The sequence below is a fragment of the Mytilus californianus genome, unplaced genomic scaffold (assembly GCF_021869535.1).
Source record: "Mytilus californianus isolate M0D057914Y unplaced genomic scaffold, xbMytCali1.0.p SCAF_5, whole genome shotgun sequence".
In the NCBI taxonomy this organism is placed as follows: domain Eukaryota; kingdom Metazoa; phylum Mollusca; class Bivalvia; order Mytilida; family Mytilidae; genus Mytilus; species Mytilus californianus.
Window position 1 is genome coordinate 26,213,816 of NW_026262701.1, and position 24,611 is coordinate 26,238,426.

At 33.3% G+C, this 24,611-nt stretch overlaps 1 protein-coding gene across 1 annotated transcript in view; it reads left to right on the forward strand.

Moving 5' to 3' along the window:
• Positions 1-24,611, forward strand: part of LOC127701997 (calcium-activated chloride channel regulator 4-like) — a 31,978-nt gene extending 7,367 nt beyond the window's left edge. The window contains exons 2-13 of the mRNA XM_052205972.1: positions 1,353-1,641; positions 7,511-7,637; positions 10,094-10,256; positions 10,964-11,099; positions 12,872-12,981; positions 13,811-14,032; positions 14,456-14,743; positions 15,714-15,929; positions 16,331-16,604; positions 17,163-17,321; positions 21,358-21,573; positions 23,589-24,611. Coding sequence (XP_052061932.1) covers positions 1,353-1,641; positions 7,511-7,637; positions 10,094-10,256; positions 10,964-11,099; positions 12,872-12,981; positions 13,811-14,032; positions 14,456-14,743; positions 15,714-15,929; positions 16,331-16,604; positions 17,163-17,321; positions 21,358-21,573; positions 23,589-24,001 — 2,613 coding nt within the window. The 3' untranslated portion in view covers positions 24,002-24,611. The remainder of the gene's footprint in view (positions 1-1,352; positions 1,642-7,510; positions 7,638-10,093; positions 10,257-10,963; positions 11,100-12,871; positions 12,982-13,810; positions 14,033-14,455; positions 14,744-15,713; positions 15,930-16,330; positions 16,605-17,162; positions 17,322-21,357; positions 21,574-23,588) is intronic.

Genomic DNA, 24,611 nt, shown 5'->3' on the forward strand with positions numbered 1-24,611 from the left:
AATGGGCTATGTCACAGATTTTAGTAAAATTTTGCGTACAACTCTTGCTCGTTGACATATAAATGAAAATCGAAAAAATAATGCATTTGCCTCTTTTATCATCTGGTATATTACTGATTGAATTCTTTCAAAATAGGTAAACATTTGTATAGAAAGCACATAAAATCGGCGAAAAACCTTCTTAAATTTGTCTTAAAATCATCAAATCTCTAATTTCTTATACAAGAAAACTATATGTTGTTGATACATAAATTTCCGTTAAATGAATTGTTTTTTCGATGTTCAGTTATAGTTCAACGAGCCAAGGTTGTATGCAAAATTTTACCAAAATCTGTGACATAGCCCATTTACTGTTTCTTGACCTTAACACAAAATGTATGTTGATGCATTACATGTGTATTCTCAGTGCCAGAAAACTTGCATTCAACAAGATTTATGATTCAAATTTGCACAAGTACAAATGCTCAAGTAAGTATTGGTACATGTATGTTGATAGTGAGCTACAGAATGAAAAAGATAACTATAAACAGTTGTGTCCGATCCAATGTCCCGAGGGTCATTTTAACGACACGTGAATATAATTAACGCACTGGTGTTTATACAAATAAATGACTTACAAAAAACTTCCTAAGCTTTGGAAAATTTAAAGAATGATCCCACTTGTAAAACCATTTTCATGTTTTACATGTGATGTTTGTGTCGAAACAGCCGATGTGTTTAAATCGATTCAAAGTTTGTATAATTCGTATTCATACGATGGGAAGGTCGGTAAGCAATGAAGCTGATCCGGAAGATGAACAAATAGAAGTAGCAGCTTCATCGTTGAAATCTCGAGTGTCCGTCGGTTCTCTAGTTTCCGTCTTTACTGACGAGTTTGTCTTAAAATGCAAACTTGTAACAAGTAAAACGGCCATTATACCAGCTGCATCTGTTGCTTAAATATCTGTACCGAAATTAAAGCAAATAATGACTTTTTTTTTACTAGAATCAAAACGTTAAGACACTTTAGAAAGTCTCTATGATTACATTGTAGATCATAACCAAAAGCCTGTAAAAAATGAAATCATAAGAGAAAGAAACGTAAAATAAATGCTCTGCTTGAAATCTGAAATAAAACGGCGTAAGCGTGTTACGGTAAGTGACACAGTATCTTGCGACGTCGCTAAGAAATATTTATGAATATGTAACATATACTTTGTACGTACATGGTAGAAATCAAAATTAAATACTTCTACAGAATGTGGCCAAATTAAATAAAGAAAGAATTTATTGTAGTTAAACAATAAATAAGAACAAAACACAACAGAACAGAAGCAATTATATGGCTAAACCGGTTGATTATTTATTTTCAGGACTGGCTCACTGAGGCCTCACAAAAGCTGTATATTGCTTCTAAATATAACGTGTATCTTAAAGAAGTAACAATTCGTGTTCCAGAGTCGTGGTCAAATAGTGGTCAATACAATTTGACAAGTATATCATCGAACAAAGAGGGTGTCATACGCATTGCTGACGTCAAGACTGGGGATAGAAACAACCCGTTTGTACATGGTTTACCGGGTTGTGGACTCAGTGGGCAATACATCCACTTCACAACTGATGTATTAAACCAAGGAAATAATGGAAATTACGGAAATATAGGTAAACTTGAGGGTCTGGATGGGGTTTACAGAATAGAGAAGTATGGGCAAAATGTTCAGAATAAAGGGTTAAAAAAAAAAGAATAGAGAAAAATAGGCCAAAAAAATAAAGAATAGAGAATAACGGGGTGCTAAAATATAAAGAATGGAAAATAATAGGCAAAATTTATAAAGAATAGAGAAAAATGGCATACAAAAATAAAGAATACAAAAATGAGGTCCCCCATCCACACCCTCTAGTATGTGTACCTATGAAACATCGAGCGATACTCTTGCAGTAAATTATCTCAATAAACAACTAAAAAATGTTTACATACGTGTACGTTGAAGACCCATTGGTGGCCTTCGGCTGTTGTCTGCTCTTTGGTCGGGTTGTTGACTCTTTGACATATTCCCCATTTCCATTCTCAATTTTATTGTCCCTTTTACAAAAATTCGAGTTAAGTTTGTTAAGTTTCAACCCTTCATGGTACAAAAACGATTTAAAATCATTTTCTATTTTTTCCCTTTTGTTTTTGACCGGGTTTGACGAAGTCCAATTGACTGTTTACAAAACTTTCGTGTTTTTCGAAATACTAAGGATTTTCTACCCCAGGAATAGATTACCTTAGCTGTATTTGACAAAACCTTTCGGAATTTTTGTTCCTCGATGCTCGTCAACTTCGTACTTTATTTGGCCTTTTTTACTTTTTTTATTCGAGCGGCACTGATGAGTCTTTTGTAGACGAAAGAAGCGTCTAGTGTACAAAATTTTAAACTTGGTATCTATGTTGAGTTTATTTATATAGTATGGTATTTTTCGGAGAATGGGCAGTAAGACGGGTGGACCTCGGGCGGGCGGGAATAGGTGAGTCGCTCTATTGCGTAATAAATTTCTATAGTTTTTAACCAAAATCCCGGAAACTCCACAAAAATATTGCTGTCATGTTAAAGTTGTGTACCTGCTGTTATCGAATTACTTTAGAAATATATTTACATTTTTTTCGAACTTTGGAACTTCATTTTTCAACAAAATTAACAAAGTATGGTACTACTTTGTTATCATCAAATTTTTCTTCAGTTTTCAATACAGATCCATGAAACTTTACAGAACTATTGCACACATGTTGAATTTTTGCACCTGTTATTATGGATTTGAATGAGGAATTTGTAATTAGTTTTCCGAACTTGGGAATTGACTTTTTTTATAATTTGATGTATTCAAAATCTCTTACAGTTTTCATGGATTTAAATTATGAAGAAGTGAAGTGCAAGAGTCTGCATTTCTTTACTTAAGTCAGTCATAGGAGTTATATTTTAAAAGACTTAAGAAGAAATCAATTAGAACAATAGTTTATTATTTACGATATTTCATCTTTATAATATATTCGCATAATTATATTAAAGACTCTATTTATGAATTATACTACTGGTTTTAGAAATTGAGTCTCATTTCTGACATAACGATTTGAAAAGTCACAACAAGAGATTCAGAAGTCGTATTTAGCCTTTCAGTCAGTTTTCAGCTATACAATGAGTTAAATTAATTATGTTTCCTACAATTTGCGTATAGTGCCTCATAACGGCGTCACACATCAGCATATAGCACCGACGTACGCCGGACGTTGTCACAAACCATGTAAGCTGCCAATACGCTTGTAATTTTTGACGTTTTCAACTTGTCAATCATATCTGTGTCGTGTGCACAACGAGCTTTCAGCGTGTTAAGGGTGTACGAGAAGCGTACAGAGTGTTTAGCGGGCGTTGAAGTAACGTATGTTGGCGTATGTCTGGCGTTTGTCTAACGTAGATGAAATGCACGCCACGAAGGAAAAACGTCCCTTGAACGTATTTGAGACGCGTCCCGGTCGTACCTGGGACGATTATCCGTGCTTTCGGCGTGTCTGGGGCGTTTAATTATGAGGTGTTTGTACTACTTCCGTTTAATGCAGTTCTGGTTGATTTATTTGATGAATTCTTACATTCTTACTTGGTAGCATTTATTGTTATTAAATGTAGATGTGCAAACTTTACCGTCTGCCATTTCGATTCGTTGTATTTTTGTTATTTTTGTAATAATGTGACTTTGATTTTGCTCAACGGCGGGACTATATACACACAGCCATCAATCGCACAAAATCATATTCTACCTCATATTGGTACCTCCTGCTCATATCCGGAAGTCGTCATCGGAATGTGTTTGCATATATATGGATTTGATTTTATGCGATTGGTAGCTTTGTGTAGCAATATGACTTTGGATGGCCTTTTGATTTATGGACTTTCCGCTTAATCGATTTTGGAGTGTTGTCGTAATCCTTACATATATCATGGATTGGATTCCCAGTTTGATTTTTGTCTCGCGAGACATATGTATAGCTTTAACGGTGGCGAAGGCGGCGGAGGCGTGAACAAGTTGGTGAAAGCTTTATAACTCAGAAGGAAGAAGACCTAGACCATCCATATTTCATCCATAGATGCCTTATGTTACAAGCTTTCTGTCCGTCACATGTCAGATATCCTTGACCTCATTTGCATGGTTGTATGACTATTCTGCGACCAGTTTTCGTAATTAGGTCAGTTTCTCAGTACATAGAATACCTAGAGTTATGATAATTGGTCTATAGACTCCTCAGTAGGTGCACATGTCAGACTGACATATTTCACTAAAACTTGACCTTGTTTTCATGCTCCAGTGATCAATTAAGAATTTTATATTCCGATATGCCAGTAAGCAGGCGAGACTTTTAAGCTTGTCCACTCTTGTGTAGACTTTGCACTGCAGACTTTCTTCTTTCACCATATATCGCAATATTGATGTGCATGAAGTCATACTATTCCTGTGTACATGGGTGAATTAATAAGCACGAAAGAATGTTTTCAATTATAACCAAGACAGTGAGTGGAAACATAACTTATTAAACCATTTTACAGATGTGATCAATTTATTTTTTCAATTATTATTCATGTCTCATGTCATTCTGTCCTGCCAGGCAACTGATCCAGCAGGAGAGTTTATCCAGTGTTTGATAAGGTTCTCCTGCGTTTTTCCTTTTTTACTGTCAATATTAGCTGCTGTAACACTTTGGGTATCCTGTAGATTCGGTCCCTACCTCCAAGCTCCTGGAATTAAATTCCTGTTGATGGGGTGTTCTCAATCTAGTTGTTGGTCCTGAAGCCCATGATAGCGAATCGTCATAGGATTGTGTAGAATAATGCATGTCTTCACTATCAGACGAACTGTTGATTGGGAATGACCCATTGTTGAGAGGAGAATTCTGAATCTGTTGACCAAATTACCAAACGCGTTCTCCACAACACGCCTTGCTCGCGATAGCCTATAACTAAATATACAATCTTCTATGTCCTTTGTCCTATGAGAGTAGGGTTTCATCATCATCGTTCTAAGGGCAAATGCGTCATCTCCAATGAAATAGTAGGGACGTCTTCGGTATCATTTGGAAGAGGCTTGGCATTTGGGAAGCCTATGCTTCCATCTTCCGCTGCTTCTCTAAATTCGGACTCATCATACATCTGAGCATCAGAACAGACACCGTTTCCTAAAATGTAGGGATAATATGAAATTATCGCAAAAAGTTTCATATTTGAAGAAATATGAAATTTCATGATAACTATTTACAAATGTATACATGCATATGTTAATTCTTGAGTGACTTACATGTATGTGAAAATAAATGTCATCAAAGATACCGAGGTTAACTAATTTTTCCACGAATGACACGTGTTTCGACTCTCGAGTTTTCGTCAGATTCGTTCACAATAAATATATACACTAGGATCTGTTGCTTCGTTTGTGCTGCTCTTTGATTTCGCTTTGTTTTATGGATTGGACGCTTTGCTTATTTACTAATTTGTTATATTAGATTCTGAAACAGTATTACAAGCAATAAAATTTGTAAGTTTTTCTAACGTTTTAAAGAACTTTTACATAAAATTATATAAATATCTTACCTCTAACATCTGCCAATATAAACCTGTAATCACCATCAACCAAAGCTAGCTTCCCTTATAGTTGTGGTATTATGAATCTGAACGAGCCGGTTTCTTTATGGCAATATGCTTTCCATCCAACGCTCCACAGCAATGCGGAAAATTCTATCTGCGCATAAATTGATCATTAATTGCTTTCCATTCCTCTGGATCATTTGGAGGAGTCATGACCTCATCTGTATATTCATCAATAATTGCACTGCATACTTCCCTGACAACTACTGAAATATCTGACAAGTTGTTACCAGGAACTCTCCAGGATAATTTTATATCGGCATATGTCGATCCAGCAGCAATATGTCAAAGAATTGCGGCTAGTTTTAACCCAGGCTCTATCGGTTCTCTTTTAATATACAAAACGGGAACAGTTAAACTTAAAATTATAATTGTTTACTTTCAATGTGTAATACCATTTTATTTTATTTTTTACTTTTCTAGATTCAATATTGTGTACTTGGTGACTTATATTTAATTACAGCTTGCAATTGCTTATTGATAATTTAAAGACGTGACTCGATTATCAGAAAGTCGGACGCTACTATTGCATACTGATTATTTTACTGTATTCGTAATGACAGAAAATGGAAAGTTTTTTAAGCCATAACAAAAAAACTACCGGAACCATGTATATTGTTTGGAAACCCGATGATGGATCCTCTGAAGAATTTCATCGTACATCTCTATGGGCATTTTCATAAAATCGCTGAAACTGCTTTAACCCGAACTGCTTTCTCCTCGATACCCACTGCTGCTGCAATAGACGTCTTCGCTGCCGTCTTCTATGCCTTCTATTGCCTTGTAAATATTGGTGCATGGTTAGGTGAATTTGGTCTACATGTTGTAGAGCCATGGCTAGAAGATATGCCCTCCTGACTCTCTCCATGCAATCTATTATAACAAGTGCCAAACTGAACACTACCCAACCTTTTATACCATTTTATACATGCACTTGGATATGCAAATTAGTATAACGAACATATGCCACTATAAATGTCAGAGCAAGTTTCGTTGAATGTCAGAATACGTTTTTGATCCGCCACGGGTGCGTTTTATACGTTCACGGAGCGCTGTAACTACACCAGGCGTATGTAACAACAACGGCCCGCATACGTCCAAGTAAAAGTCGAACGATCTTGAGGCGTATACAACGTGCCCTAAACGTGTCCCAAACTTAACTGTAGCGCTTTTCAATTCGCTTGTAACGTATGTATTACGTGCGTGTAGCGAACAGGTAAACGCTTGACAAACGCTAGAGCTAGATGAAAATTTTTATGCTGCATAAAAATTTCCTGGAGATGTAGCGTTCACCAAGCGTATACCTTTGCATTTCGACGTATCACAAACTTATGCAACACGCGTCTAACGATTGCTTAGCGTTCCTCTTGCATTCACTTGCGTGCACCTAACGTATATGGATTTAGTCAATGTTCTCTGTACGTCTTATGCACGTCGGTCTATACGCCAATGTGTGACGCCGGCATAAAGATCATTAAACTCATCACAGATACCAGGCTTATAATTGTGTACGCCAGACGCACGCTCGAATTAGAAAATTTAAAACGCCAAATAAATTACGAAGTTGAAGAGCATAAATATTCTACATATACGAAACCCATGATTATTGTTAAACAGTTACCTTATTTATCAAAAATATATATATATATACTGGTGTGACAGCATGGTAAGTATTTACGACTGACAAAACAACTGATCTAATATTCCAGCAACATGCCTCCAAATATTAGCTACTGTGTTACAACCCTAGGTAAGGCAGACGAGGTAAGTCATCAATCGACTAACACAATATATGCGTGTGTGTTTGTGTGTGAAATTAAGGTTCAAACATTTTGCAATTAACAGAAATATTAAATTTGTTACAGGAACAGTATTTGTACATGAATGGGGACATTATAGATGGGGCTTATTTGACGAATATCCAACCCTCAGAGACAGTTCAGGAAATGTTATTCGGTTTGACCTTTTCAATGGTCAGTGGGCACCCGTCAGGTATTTATTATTCATTATCCATAGAATTTATAAACTGCACTCGACCTTTGGTTTCAAGGGATGTTGTCGGTTTTGATAATAAATCGCGACGAAACAACACTTTATCTCTATAAAAAAAACCTTTTCAATTTCAATGGGAGCAAACACGACTGTACCTCGATTGTCATATCTGTATTTTTTTGCTATTAATATAATTGGGTGTTAAGTACCGATTTTCAGGTTATCTGCAAATTGATATTGTAAAATATCAGCTATGAGTCACAATATGCAGCTTTTTGTCGGGTGAGCGCAGCCAACGAGTTCAAAAATGCTTCATATTGTGTCGAGCAGCTGATATTTTACAATATAAATATGCAGACAACCAGATAATCGATTTATCGGGTTGTATTTGCGTATTTTGCATGATAGAAACAAGTGTTTTCTGTGTTTCATCAGCAAACCGGATGACTTGATAAGTTCAGGTCAAACTTATCAACGTCGGTTCATTCATTATGACGTCGATGATATGTCCGGGTCAAAGTTATAAAGACGGGTCAACGTATTTGACTTCACAAAGCCGTGATATGCAATTTTATTTAAAACAGAGCAGAGTGATACAGACAGTGAGACGACCGATAATGGCTGATCTTTGTTTCTGTTAATTCTATTCACAACTATTATAGATTCGGAACGATTTAGAGCTCTCTATATTGCATAGACATCTGTCTATCGTTGAAACTTTGGAAAGCTCATTTTGGATCTGATTGGTTATGCCCTGCCCCACTCAGAGCTCTTCCTGGCCCGATGATATTATTGGAGACACAAAACGAGTTCAAACAACGTTTATGTTCAATGTTTACATGTCAACACCATTGTGTTCATTGTGTTAATTGTTGATAAAACGTTTCGTATCACCTCTGGTTGATGATAAAACAGAGGTTAGTATGATAAAAAATATAAAAAAAAGTGCCATTATTTGCCTCTGAAATGGAAAAATAGTAGAATAATCCAATTCGTTTAGAATTATGTTAGTTTTATTCGTAAATGAAAAGAATGGTATAATCTGGACACTTAAGTACAGAAATATCAATTTTACTGTCATCGTGATTACATGAACCTGAAATTGACACATTTGACTTTAAAGTTGCAATAAAACACATAGTTATGGATAAAACTAAAGTAACGGCATTACTGATGTAGATATTTTACTCATATCAAAACATTAAGTAGCAAAATATATTCTTGGGTCAGATATTTTCTCTTTTGTAATGAATATCAATATATCAAAATGAGAATGTTTCAGCCGTTTTGTAGTTACATTGTAAACAAGAAACAATTCAAAAATACAACTACTGATATATGACAGACTCATGTCTGGTAACACACTTGAGAGATTTATTTTTGTATAGATATGCAATTATTTATTGTTTAAATAGGGACATAAAATGCTGTTCCATCGAACCTTCTCCTTTGTACAATATGACCCTCAAGATTAATGAACTTTTAAGTCGTTATTGTTTGGAAAAGATGTTCGTTTGTATCATTTTTCTGATAACGAACGAAAATGAATCGCCACAATTCATAAAAAATTTGATGGTGATGAACTTTTTTTTCTTATTTTTGGTATTTTATTATAGAATTAAACACATTTTTTCTAAAAGGTTAATTATGTGTAAACTGGGTCGATTAACCTTTATACTGAATAAAATTACGTAGGCCTTTTTGTAAAGTTTGTGAGTCAGCGGCCCTGTATATACACCAATAATCTCTAGAAAAAGTGTGTTTCATCCTAACAATTCCGTACCCAAACATTAATTTTGATTTTTTCGGCAACATGGTCTATCGAAGTGAAAACCAAGAAATAAATTCTTATGGACCAATCGCATATCTATATATATGCAAATCATATATTTGATTGATATGAAGACTTTCTACTTAATGTATATTCAATCCTACAGAGTTGTTTCAACGATATTGAAAAAAAAATATACGATTAAGATTGAATCATTTCGTATTAATAGACAAATGTTTCGTAAAAAAGCTACATTTTTCTTTTAATACAAGTCAGAACGAATAGTAAGTTCCTTGATCAAAAATATCTTATTACTTATTTAAGGTTTCCAGAAAACCAGGGGTTATTTTTGGTAGTATTTAACTTCCGAACAGTCGTGTTTCCCTTCAAAACTTTAAACATTGGTTGAAAATTGGCATGTAGAAATTTGATACATGTACAATTCAGGATATACCTAGTTTCTATAAAGTTAAACTTAAAGTAAAATATTTAGAAAGATGTGGAAATTGACAAATTTTTTTGAATATATAGTGATTTTGAATTTATGCTTAATAGTATAAAACATCATAATAGTGGTTTGTATAATTTTGTGCTTATTTTGTAAAAATAGATAAGTTTTGAGGTATTTAATCATGAAACATTATACTTGCACATCTGTTTTTGCCAATATCATATATTTTTGTAGATGTACCACTCAAATAACAGGGCGAATAATCAATGGAAAAACGGGTGATCAGTGTAAACTTGATTCTTCTGGCAATCCGGAAGTAGATTGTTATTTTTATCCAGAATCTGTTGGCACAACAAATGCAGTGGCATCTATAATGGGATCATCCTTCATTCCAGCAGTTAGTACTTCCATTCCTCAGAAGTTTTAAATGAGTTGAGAACTTTAATTCATATTTAGGAGAACCACATAATATGATGTCCTAGCGCACTTTATACCATTCTAATAACTAAATTGAAAAATCAAATGCGAGCAAAAACCTTGCCTCTTGAATTTATTAAATATAACATTTTTCCTATGTTATATAAATATTGTTTCTTCAAATGTGTATACAACAGTGTAGAATAACACCACGAATTGTCTAATCATACAGAAAATTGTTTTTAATTCTATTAACGGCAAATAACATAAAACCAAAAGAAAACTAGAGGATAGTGATGGGAGCCATAACAGAGGGACCGCTTTGGTAAACAAGTGAATTGTGGTGCCAAATAGAAGTCTTCTAATGAGTAATCAGTGTTATTTGCTTTAACCATAGCTTTTACCCACGGAAGGCAGAAACTTTCTGATTAATCACTAAGGCAAAGCTAACAGTTTTGTAATATCTGGGTTGTTGTTTGATCCAGGTATACCAAGGATACATCTCATTTCATTTATATAGGAAGGCCATTGTGAAACCATTTTGATCTAAACTTTTACATTCAAGAAGTGGTTATCTTCATATTTTTAAATGTTTCGTCTTGGTCATATTGAAATGAAATAAAGACCAATCATTGAAGTTATTTTGGTCACGTGTAACTTACTATATTTTTGTGCACAATGTTTCAGATATCTCAGTTTTGCGATAGCGCCAATTCAGCTGATGCATCGACGCGACATAACAGTATGGCGTCCAACAATCAAAATAGAAGGTGCAATGGGCGCAGTGCTTGGGAAGTTATGCGACAACATGACGATTTCCAAAGTAAGACATACATGTTTTTTTTACTCTGAAGTTATAATATTACTCTTTGCATTATGCTACTTGTTTAGAATATCAGTGCTGGCGGTTATAAAACTCTGTGCTCGAAACACCAAATCAAGTTTTTTAATTGGTTGATTTCTGAGTCCGAGTACGATAATCGTGATCGAAATTTTTATGACCGCAATCCAGCGCCATACTAATTCATTTGTCAACAAATATAAAGAAAGATATTGCGGATAATCGAGACATAGTTTAACTTTTAACTGGTTTAGTTTTTCATATGAAAAAATATCTTATCTAATCATTGGTAAGTTCTTAAATCAAATATATGGGTATACAGTATTCCGAGAAAAAATTATCGGATGCACACGTGTGTCAATCATCTGTCAAAACTGATACACGCAGGTTCCGTTATGTTAGAATGTTTTTTTAGAGTCTTTGCTCAACACTATAGTCTTTATATGAGAAATATGAAGAAAGACCATAATGGCACTAATTCCCTGATCTAAAATCCTCGTTTACTTAAAATTATAAGGAGATGTGGAACGATTGCCGATGAGAAAACTTTTGATAAATGGATAATGATGTTAAGACCTACAGGTCGACGTACGGCTTTAAGTATTGATGGTAAATATGATCATATTTGTAAGTAATAATCCTCCTATATGATTTTGAAACATAACATCCTAAAAAGGATTGTCTGTAAGTTCTACGTTGCAAAAGCTTCCGGGGAAGAAAATATTTGTATAAAGTTAACTTTTGTTTTAATGGCAGAAAATAACAAATAATTATCCTCTAGACTGCATTAAAATAAAAGAGAAATTCATATAAACCTAAGAAATTAATGTACAGCTGATGGCAACACTAGTGTTAACCGTGACGGAAACACTAGCATAAACCTTAACAGAATATTATCAGTTAATAATTATTGCAATTGGGTTTACAAATGATAATGTTACGTTACTATTTCTTGCACTTTTGAATCTTTTACAAACCAAATGATTTCAAGTTACCTATTGCCAACACTCCATTCCTGTTTATTAACATATCTCTCACACCTGATTTAGACGTTTGCGTATCTCATGTGATAAGCTATTATAGAGCCCGTAGATTTCACTGTCAAAATGGTTCTTTGAACTTTCCAAGCAAGATTGTGTAGAGAAAACGACTGAAATCTAATCGCCTCACAATTTCTCCGCTAGTCTCATGAATTGGTGATTTTTATAGTGTCTAAAAAAAGTTTAGTAGCTATAGTGACATTGATTTTAGCTTTGTCGTAGATTAAACATTTCTACTTGGTCAATTTGGCATTATTTACGATTTTCAATGGTTTCATATTAACAAAAAACACTGAATGTGATTTTGGAATCGCGTGACAGGAAATGCCAAAAAGTAAAAGAAGATTTTTTCAACACTAGATTTCGTAACCTAATGGTAGAAATAATAATATAAATAAAATATCTTTTAAAATAACAATCGATAAGTGAAAGTTTTTTATTTGTTTCTGTTTGGTACAATAGATAAATCCCCGGGAGTTCCCTTTGCCAGCACAAAGCCAGGCATTATTTACGATTTTCAATGGTTTCATATTAACAAAAAACACTGAATGTGATTTTGGAATCGCGTGACAGGAAATGCCAAAAAGTAAAAGAAGATTTTTTCAACACTAGATTTCGTAACCTAATGGTAGAAATAATGATATAAATAAAATATCTTTTAAAATAACAATCGATAAGTGAAAGTTTTTTATTTGTTTCTGTTTGGTACAATAGATAAATCCCCGGGAGTTCCCTTTGCCAGCACAAAGCCAGAGTTTTTTCTTGAACAGGCATCTTTCGTCGGAAGATTTTGCTTACTGATAGACGTGTCTGGGAGTATGTCGGTAAGTTTTTAGTTAATGAATTTCAATCTGTATAAAGTTGAAGCATCTAACATCCAAGTACTGTAAATTCTGAAATTATTGCGTGCATTTATTATTGCGATTTTTGAAGAATGGACATAAATGCGATATTAATTTTTTGCGATTTCAAGAAAAACTGCACACAGAAATATGCATCAGATATCAGAATGCGAGTACTTATTATTGCGATACTCACCCAGTCGCATTATTCGCATCATTCGCATTAATAAAAACCCTCGCAATAATTTCTAAATTTATAGTACTCTTTTGGATTGAACTTGATGAGGAACGCTAAAAACCCAAAAACTTGAAAGCCAAGAATGAATAAGAACTTGAAACGTAAGGAGCTACATTACCAAAAAGGGACCTAAACTGAATAGCCAAATCCAACTAAGGTCAACTTCAGGAAACCTTAATTATAAATGAAATTTAAACTATACCATTCTTTTGTACTGTATCCGTTTGCATGCACTATCCTGAAACTTAGTGAAAATAAGAATATCAGAATGATGCTCTATACCTTTACAATTTGTAAAACTAGTTTATATTTTCTTTAATATATGTTCATGAAATATTATAATGACCGTTCAATGGACCTGTTCAGCCATTTAAATTGTATGTGTGATAACAGTTAAAACAGTTTACATACATTTGTTTTGTAATACGATCAATTTATATATAATAAGCAATGTCACGCATATTTGATAAAAAGAAAGACGCGGTAGTGTAACGAGGATGTCATATCCAGGACATTAAATCTACTGTAAAATTCTGATTACTAGTATCATTTTATTTTGTATTTACTTCATAGGGTTATATACTAGAGGCAAGAAATGCCCTTGCCACAGTTGTACAAAATGTTCTTCCCAATGATAGTTATGTTGGCATAGTCAAATTCAGCAGCAGTGCTACTTTAATCAAAAGTATGACATTGATTGCATCTGAAGAGGACCGTGGAGAACTTGCATCATTATTACCTATATCAGTTGGTGGTTCTACTTCCATTGGTGCAGGACTGCAACTTTGTTGTCAGGTAATTATTTCATATCAATAAAAGTTTCATTAATATATAGATAAAAGAAGATTTAAGTTTTAAAGTGAACTTAAAGGAATGTTGCTGGAGTCATCCCTTATAAGAAGCAACAATCTTGTCAGAAAATACAATTGTCAACGTTAACACAATTTCACTTAATATAAATAGGAAACTATACTTCATATTCAGGTAGTGCTAAGATGTTGTCGCGAATCAATTTGCTGTCAAACAAGGGGGAATTATATCACTCGTCTGTCAATTGGGTTCAATTACTGCTTTTAACTTTAAAGACTTGTTGAGGTTATCAGATAACAAAAAGGTTGCCGCAAGGATAATTCAATATTTGTTTTAAAGTATTTTTTATTAAATAAAAAGTTCTGAAATAAATAATGCAAATGTATGTGTTTGATTACATAATTTCAGACATTATCCATGCTGTCCGATGTAAAAGGGTCCAAAATTTACTTGGCTACTGATGGTAAAGAAAACAGGGCTCCGATGATCGCAGATGTTCTTCCAGATTTATTAGAGAAAGGAATAATTGTTGACACTTTAGCTATTGGAAATGCAGCTGACGACAAACTTGCAGATGTTTCTCAGACAACAGGCGGTTCAAGCTTTTTTTATTCAACTTCGACTCAAAATTCAACGGCTTTAATTGATGCACTGACAGAACCATTTGTTGATTCAGCTAAAGATCCGATTATAAGAGTAAATTTTATGCCATAATTCTATAATAATAAGAATATATCGCTAACAAATACTAAAGCTGAAGTTTGACACACAGCCACATGGGGAACAGTAGGCTAATTGAATATTTGAGCCTATATCAATTTCTTTTCAATGGGACGTTATCTGAAGAGCGTAATTTCATAAAACGTTAAGCATGTCTAGGAAGTAGCATCATGTTTTGATTTGGATTTGGATGAACTGTATCATAAAATAAGTTAAGTCAGAAAAAAATACGAAAACAAATTTATAAAACAAATCAATTTCATCAAAACTGCGTTTCATTTTAAGACACAAACCTTAATTCCCATCAGTTAAAAAAGATTGCTACTGATAAGATATGAAGACTTTGAAAACGCATATTAAAAGTAAATGAATTAAAATTGAAAAATGTAAGGACATTACTATTCATTAACAATAAGACCAATAGGCCTGTAATAACTCTTCTAAATTGTAACTCGGATAACTACAATACTCAAATTGGTTATCCCTTAAAAAAAATTACAAATAGATAATTCAAATTGATCATGGAATTTGAGTTTGATCATCACGGAAACAAAAAGCGCATAAACTGAAGTTATGTATCTCATGTTTAAAAGCTATTTCATGCAAAATTTGTGGGGCCTATTAAATTAACATGCTTCTAGTCCTTATCGACACCTGTGTAGAAGAAGCTCTTTCTTAATTCGTTTTAATTTCATGATGTACAACAATTTCTATTCTAGACTTGAATAAATCTTAACTATACATTAAGTCAGCAATGTCTTCAACTATGTCGAAAATATCATATTCATTTGTTTCGTCTGCAGATTTCTAAGTCTTCAGCTAAACTTGACAATGACAAAGTCACGACCAAAACGTTAAAATATACATATTTTGACAATCAGTTCATTGCTGTTTTTTATTATTAGTGTTTTCATAGTAAATCATTTAATTTATGTATTTTTTACAGATTAATTCTTTGTCTATTCATCAAAAGCAAAATGAAAATTTCGAAACCACATTTTTTATTGACGAGTCAATTGGCCGGGAAACCGTGATTCAATTAACTGCAAACAGATTGGAAGGGGTAAACGTTACAGTATATCATCAAGGAAATTTATACACCACAGTGGGTACATCGGCAGATAGTGGCGTTATATCTGTGAAAATTCCTAACATAGCAATTGTAAGTCATTAATTATTTACACATTTTCTACGTGCAAAGAAATTATGTCTTAAAAGTAAATAATGCTATTCCACAAAATAACACGTATCTTTATTTAACAAAATGACTACTGAATTCGTATAATTTTTTTTCGAATTGAACGAATCAAGTTTTGTTTCAAAGGTGGTGCGGGCTCGATACATATGACGTAGCAGTGATTCCCTAATACAACTAAACGAAATTTAAGGCTACAGTAGATGTTCAAATCTCGAAAAAATCTACATTTTGATAAAAAAAAAAAGATACCAAAATAATTACAAAAAAACATAATAAACACGCCTGAATTCGACTTTATATTCGCATTTTCCATTATAGTTTTCTTATAACTTTGAAAAAAAATGTCAATACTTAAACTTTTATAGGCTGGAGAATACACGGTTACAGTTATGTCTAGTATGTCAGATGTTGCCGGTACAATAAGTATATTGTCAAAAGCAGCGAATGTTGATGGAAGTGTACTCAAGACAGAAGTACTGACAACAAAATCAAAGATCGAGTACAGTTCTACTGTTCACTTTCCATTATTTGTGTCAATTAATAAAGGAACTGCTCCGGTGGCGAAGACTGTTGTCGTGGCTTATATTGAAAACGAAAATGGTCAAACATCATCATTGGTATTAAAAGACAACGAAATTGGTATTGAATATTTAATATGAATAGACAAAAATTGGGAAAGGCAAAAATACAAGGTAGAAACATAATGTTTTTTTCACAAAAAGGAGGAATATATCAAGGGAACACTAGTCCAATGAAACTGTCAGTACCATAGCCACAAATAAAAACGACGAAAACACAAAAAACGAGTCGTAAGTACTACCACAACACATATATTTAGCAACACAAACCCTACAAAATCCGGGGGTAAACTCAGGTCTTCAGGAAATATAAGCATTTCCTGCTCAACTAGTGTCATTAGTCGTGTTACTCATTAAAAATTAAAAATATGTCTCTTTTGGGACGTCTCAATCGGAAAAATGTCTATGGAAACACGCCCTCTTAATGTAACATTATCTAATATGTTGTCAATCAGCGAAATCAAGAATGTTGATTAAGTCATTTTCGGAGAATGTTTTGAAATAATAAATGCAAAATATTTTGTCCTTGTTTCGGGAGAACCTATTTTGTTTAAAAAAAAAAGATATATAAGTCGTATACAAAATGTCGCTCATCATTTATGTTCTTTAATTTGTAAAGGAGCCGATGTCATGGCTGGTGATGGTATCTACTCTGGTTACATTTTACCTTATCACATAACTGCAAATGGACGACATAGTATCAAAGTTGTAGCAGAAGGCCGCAATTCAACTATCTTAGTACCATCAACAAGGTCTGCAGGCAAAGATTTTGAAGAAGGTGTGTGTGTGTTGAAATAAATTTATTTATTTCTGTTTCTGTTTATTATGTATAGAATTAGATTTATTATGTCTCTGCAATTTGTCATAATTATACCGTTTTACTTATTAAAAGAGACGTCCGGAGAAGCAACACATGTATAATGTTAACGAAATGGGTAATTGGACTTACTTTACATTTGTGTCTTTTTATTCGAGATTTTGTTCTTGTAAACGCGAGAGACCCCCAAGGGTGACTGGGGAATAGAAGTATGGTCATCATTGGTCTTCCTCCGACCGGCAGTAAAACCCTTGCTAAAGTGGGGATGTACAAATTTGCAGCCAAGTCCGGTCAGAATGGGGACGTTAAATCCGATGCCTCGTGTAAAGAGAGTGCCACGCTCTTTGCACGTAAAGAACCCTTGCAACAACTCCTTGAGGGGTCCGTTGGTGACCTGTTGCAAGGCTAAATTTCTGTCCCTATCCAATATACCATTATTTCCCGTGGCAGTATAAATTTTTCCGACCTTAATCCCGGAAGCCCCTATTACAGAACCTACCTATTGTATTTTTTGTTAATTTGTTCTCGTCCTGAATATGCATGACATATTTGCCACTGGACGTTTAGCAACCAACAATCAATCAATCAATGTAAACGCGAGATAATCCAATTTGAAACATGTTTCATTGTCTATTACAAATACATTGCAAGTTTGATACTAACGTTAAAAACATCTTATGTATAAGTTGTATCGCTTTTCTGAAACCCCTATTTTATTATTAATGTATCAAATCAGTTCATTTTTAGCTCACCTTTCCAAAGGAAAAGTGAGCTTTTGCCATCACTTGGCGTCCGTCGTCGTCGTCGTCCGTCCGGTGTAAACTATTTCAAACATCTTCTCCTCTGAAACTACTGAACCAATTCCAACCAAACTTAAGCTGAATGTTCTTTAAGGTATCTAGAATAAAGTTTGTGTTTTATTTTCTGTTTCGTCAAAAAACATGGCCGCCATGGCTAAACATAGAACATAGGGATAACATGCAGTTTTGGTTTATATCTCAAAAACTAAAGCATTTAGAGTAAATCTGACATGGGATAAAAAAATTCTTTAGGTCAAGTTCCATCAGCCCTGAAATTTACAGATGAATCTAACAACCCATTGTTGGGTTGCTGCCACTAAATTGGTAATTTTAAGGAAATTTTGCAGTTTTCGGTTATTATCTTGAATATTATCATAGATAAAGGTAAACTGTAAACTGCAAAAATGTTCAGCAAAGTAAGATCTACAAATAGGTTTAACATGACCAAAATTGTCAATTGACCCCTTAAGGAGTTATTGTCCTTTAAAGACATTTTTTCACAATTTGTTGATCTAGTTTGATTACTTTAAAAAATCTTTTCCTTTGAAACTACTGAATCAATTTCAGCCAAACTTGGGCTGAATGAGTTTCAGAGTATCTAGTATAAATTTTGTATTTTATTTCCTTGTACGTCAAGAAACATAGCCACTATGGCTAAAATGGAACATAGGGGTAAAATGCATTTTTTTGCTTTTGAAGAAAATATGACAGATTTTCTTTTACTTTTTTCTTCGGTGTTCTGTTGTATCGCGCTTGCTTTGAGTGCTGAAGGTCAAATCCGGATAAAGATAGTGACTTTATAATTTGCCATTTGCTGCGTAATTGCAATGTATATACTTGCGAGTAAGGTTGTTCAGACAGAAGTTATAATAATGTGTCTGAAATCTATGACACCTTTTTTATGTGGACTGCACCCTGCGAGATATTAAGTTGCAAAGTTAATTAGAAAAACATAAGCGTTACCAATTTTAATGCACAAGAAGCGCATTTTGACAATAAATGTCTCTTCAGTGATGCTCGAGACCAAAATATTTGAATATTCAAAATCTAATACACTTTTTTGAAGATCGGATCAAACAAAAAAGGACTTAAAGTATAGCCAAATCCGGACAAGGAATCAGAACTTTGCATAAGGGGTAGGAATGCCCTTTACCATCAGGCGTCAAACGATCATTCACGGCTACCGTTAGCGTCAAATTGGTTAAAGTTTTACCGTGATTCGTCAAAATATCCTTATCGTGATTCGTCAGAGGTCTCAAATAATTATCGTTACCGTTATTTTTGAAAAAAATTTAACGTGATTTGTCAAAATCAGTCGATTTTTTTTATCGTCTTAAAGAAAGTGTACATTTTATCGTCATGCACCAAAAATTACCGTTAACGTCATTTGGCAAGATTTTTTTACCGTTATTTGTCATGAAGGTACCCCCATTACGACCCTCTTGCATGGGGTAGATATTATCCTTAATTAAAAATAATTTCAAACATTTTATATATTCCTATTTTTACCTCGATGATAACCTCGGGGACTTATCTACCCAGTGATAGTCATAACATAAACGGTTACAATTTTAATGCACCAGATGCGCATACTACACATGGTTTTTATTCAAATGATATCAAATTATTTGTGACGTCTACATTATACAATTCTCAACCATTTATCTAATCATATCAGACTAGTTTAAAATGAAACATTTACATGTCAACACCAATAGATTGGTGACAATGCAATACAGTTGCATACTAGTACTTAAATCGTATACACTTTTTATAAAGTTGGACAAATTCGATAAATGGACAGAGCTTTATGGGTTTCTACTTGTATGTGTTAACAATCTCAAAATGACACGTAAATCAAGATTGACAAAATTAACCTGTTCCCGAAATCTCAAAATCAAACATTTTTAGTTTATGCGTGTTAAAGTAAACGTCAAACATAATTTATAAGGCTCCGTACTCAGATTAATTGATGGATGTTGTCTCATTGACATTTTATTAACCTGTCATTTATTAAGAATGAGTCATAAAAACCCGCTTCTTAGCACATAACTTGTCCTAAATATTTTCAAAGAAGGGTGACAGTCAGAGCTTATTAATTAGGAATATAAACAAACATGAAATTCGATTTCAATCAGTTTCATCGATGTCATTATTAGTGGACGTTTTGTCCCCGATGGTACCAAAAAAACGTGTTCTGCCATATAATATCATTGATGCAGTATATTTTTTATCAATTTAGTGTTTATAAAATGTTCAAATCATATATAATTGCTAAAGGCTTTCTATGCATAGATGACATAAGCAAGATTTGGTATACCTTTTTAGGAATTTTCCTTTTCAATCCTCTCCCACAAAATCCTAATTGATTTAAATTTTCAACTTTTCTTGAGTATCACTGATAAGTCGTATTAAACGCACGTCTGACGTACTAAATTATGATAACTAGTATCTTTGATAAGTGTTTGAAACTGTATGTCAATTCTTTACAGGCATACACACATAGAAAGTTTTAAAGCCTTAACCTCTCCATACACATTCTGTTGATCAAATTCAATTCAAGGAAATGTTGTGTATCAAGATATACAAGTTCGTAATCACGTACTTGTCTTTGAAATAAAGTATTCTCAAAATAGACATAACTTAGTTTAAATTGTGATGACTGTGTCTGAATTATGACCAGATGTCTAGAAAAACTAGGAGTTCATTCTGTAAATATTTCAAAACGTAGCATAAACTCTATAACTTAATAGAGACATGATAGACTTGGTGAAGTACAACAAAACTACATGTATTGCCCCTTATACATTTAAATGCAGTTTTCTCATGATAAAACAAAATTAGCATCATCTGAGCATAGAACTGATAGTATATGATGAGTATTCTGCATCTATTCAGCTAAAATAAAAAAAGTGCATCAAATATTTTTCTAAGAGATTGAACAGTTGTCTTTATGCTATAAAACTGACACGTTTTATAACTATGCAAAAATTTCCGTGATGCTTTTCTACTTATCCACTCATTTGGTCAATTGGTGACCATATGTGTTACAGGTATGTAAACAAAAAATGTTTCAAATGGAACATTTTTGTGTATATATATGCATTCCCATAAAAGGTAGCGTTCTCGGCTTGTTCAATGTAAGATTCTTAATTAACTATGTTGTAATTGACATTACTTGTTTTAACATTTTATAGACAAATTGGAAGAGGAAACAGTAGGCTCATTTATGAGGGTTTCCTTGGCTAAAGAGATAGTCGTACAAGAATATGTGTATGTTGCACCAGAAAATTATGTGGATGTTATTCCCCCTTCTCCTATTCTAACATTAAAACTAAGTGATACCAGGAACAACAACAACACCTTTATGTTGTCATGGAAGGCCGTTGGAGATGATTTTGACATTGGTAAAGGTATGCATTTATAAATCAAAGGCACTATTGCAAATTTGGATTTCGCTCGAGATGGTGTACGCTTAATCTCATAAAGATGCACTACTGTATTTACAGACAAATGTAACTTGTAACGGTGTATAACTTTGCTTTCTGTACGAAAAATACATAAAACTCATCACAAATACCAGGTTTACAATGAGATTCACAGACACAATAGGTTCGACAGACCCAAAAATGATTAAAGTAGTATTTGAAATAGTGTTATTTGAAGGAATTTTTGTATTTTGAATTCCTTTTTCGAAATTCTTATTTTTTCCCCCTAATATAACTCTAGATCTTTATCCTTTATCCATGATTCAAATTCAGATTCGTCAATTTCGAACTTCAAATCCATAAATCAAACGTTAGCCGAAGCGACATTTTCCTTTCCATGATCAATATGATGGGTGTCATTCGTGGAACAGGATCTGATTACACGCCCTGATCAGTGTTTTGTAGACTATTGTTAGTAGATTCGGGTTTTTTGCATGCTGTTGTATGTTTTTCTTCAAAGTATGATTTTTAATGTCTCTTTGGTATCTTCTGTCTCTTTTTTTCTGAATTCAAATATGAAATATGAGCTATAGAACTGGATTTTTCAACTGCGATTTTAGGGTAAAACTTTTACATTGACTTTGATGTGCTTTATATCATCAACAAAGGACAATGAAATGAAAACGGTAATTTAAATTAAAAATATGGTGGTTTAGGTGTCATTTACATATTAATTTTGATCCCGTCTTTTCCCTTATAATTAAGAAATATTTTATTTTGGTATAATCAGCCTTCGGTTGCTTCATATTTCTAATTTTATCTTGAAAATTAAAAGATCTGCTTGCAGCACTGACCATGCTATTCTATTATGAATCAGATTAATGTACCACTGAAATTAGAATATGTTTCTTAAAGAATATAATGTGAGGTTGGTCGTGTTTCATTTGTCATGTTTTCCTATGTAATAAGTATTGCGTTTTAAGTTTGACTTAAAATCAACAGACTTAGTTTGTCATATTTATCTCTGTGAACAGACTTATTTAGAATACTTTTTTTCAATATTTAAATTGATGGTTCACCTATACCCACGAAATCCACCAAAATTAGTACCGCACGAATAATAATAAACCCACATTATTTTGGTCTAGAGCATCACTGAAGTGACATTGATTGTCGAAATGCGCACCTGGTGCTGTAAAATTGGTACCGTTAATATTATATCTCTATCTTTTTCAAAAAAATTGCTGCTGCTGAACTACAAATATAATAATTACATGTACAATGATCTCCGAAAAACGAGATGATTTCAGATTTCCCATTCTTGAGGACTGACATACTGTCTTTCGCAGCCTTTATCATTTACATATTTTAGTTGATACATATGCTAGAGGATGATTTTTTACTGCACTTTTACTAACGACTTAAATTATCATTTCATAAGGTTACAGTTGTCAATATCACTCGTTTGATTCTCACAGTATCGCAATTCTTCAATTCATCTGTCAAAGACCCCGCATAGCAATTAATGTGTATTTGACATGATTACCGGTATGAACCTATTTCTGGAATATATTGTCTCACACGAGTTTTGGCACAACTGTTCGTATTTTTTTTCAATGCTCTTAAACTATGTAATTGATTTGGCCATCTAACTGTTTTGCTTTCGAATTTGGCAATCATACCACATCTCCTTATTTTTATATAGAAGTCATATTGACTGAATATCGGTGTATAACCTTCAAATTTAATAACCGAATGATGATGCATAATAATAATGACAATGCGTATCATCTCATGAGGAACTGCATTAACATACACAAAAGAAAGTGCATACATGTAGCTGATCTGCATTTCTAATTCCGAGTCCGTTCAAAATGTCAAAAAATATTTTGAAATTTGAAAGGCACGTAAATAGTGCAATACGAAGATGAAATACATGTATAAGTATTTCACGTTGTTTTGACGCTTATGTTAACATTGAATTTTCATTTCGTTTTCAGCTTTTAAATATGATATACGATTTTCAACCAATTACTCCGATTTGAAATCTGACCCAGACAATCAAAATAGTTTGACTAGCGAACTGGTACCCAAGGAAGCTGGAGAACTGGAAACATATGTGTTTCAAATACCAAACATAACAACAAATATAACATACTTTTTAACCGTAAGAGTTATAGATAAAGCAAATAACACTGGTGACCTGTCAAATATTGTAACCGTGTCTGTTCTCACCGATCAGGTGTGGTTCCAAAAAACAGAGGCTATAGACGACGATAAAAGAATCGGTATCGGATTTGTAATTGGAATATCGATTGGATCATCATTAATTGTTATCATGTTTCTACTATGGGGTGTCTTTTTGTTAAAGAGTAGAACAGTACCCAGAAAGTCGAAAGGTTCGGTAATCTAAAAACCTGATCCTAGATGGAACTTGGACACTATTATCTTTAAATATATCTTTTGAATGATTTGATTAAAACTTTACCTGTTTTGTCGGAAATCAACAAAATTATTCGGTATACTAAAGTGATTTATGTAGTTTTATGTTAATGTTAATGATTTATTTATTGTATTGTATTCATAAATACATTGTACAAGTCCAATTTAGGTAAATTGTTAAATGTTAAGATATATAAAAATCACTTCAAAGCATTAAAACTATAACACTGTTTATAAGGATATCGGGTATAAAGCTTACTTGAACATATCGAGTCTACGCAGATTGTTTACGGTGTAGATTTTTTACCTTCTTACAGGCGATACACAATAGATTTCGCATTCTAAGAAAACCAATTTAATCAAACCCATACGTAAACTTGTTACTGACAAGAATTATTGAGATGTGTAACGGTATTAAAGCAATATAATTTATATCTATGTTTATGCTAAATCAAAGTACAGGGTCAGCTCTTTATTTCTAATAAATTTTTAAAAATAATTAAAATGTTTTTGACGCATTAATTCCATGCATTTCCTCATTACATATAACTTTTGTAAAATAAAATCATATCTAGATATTC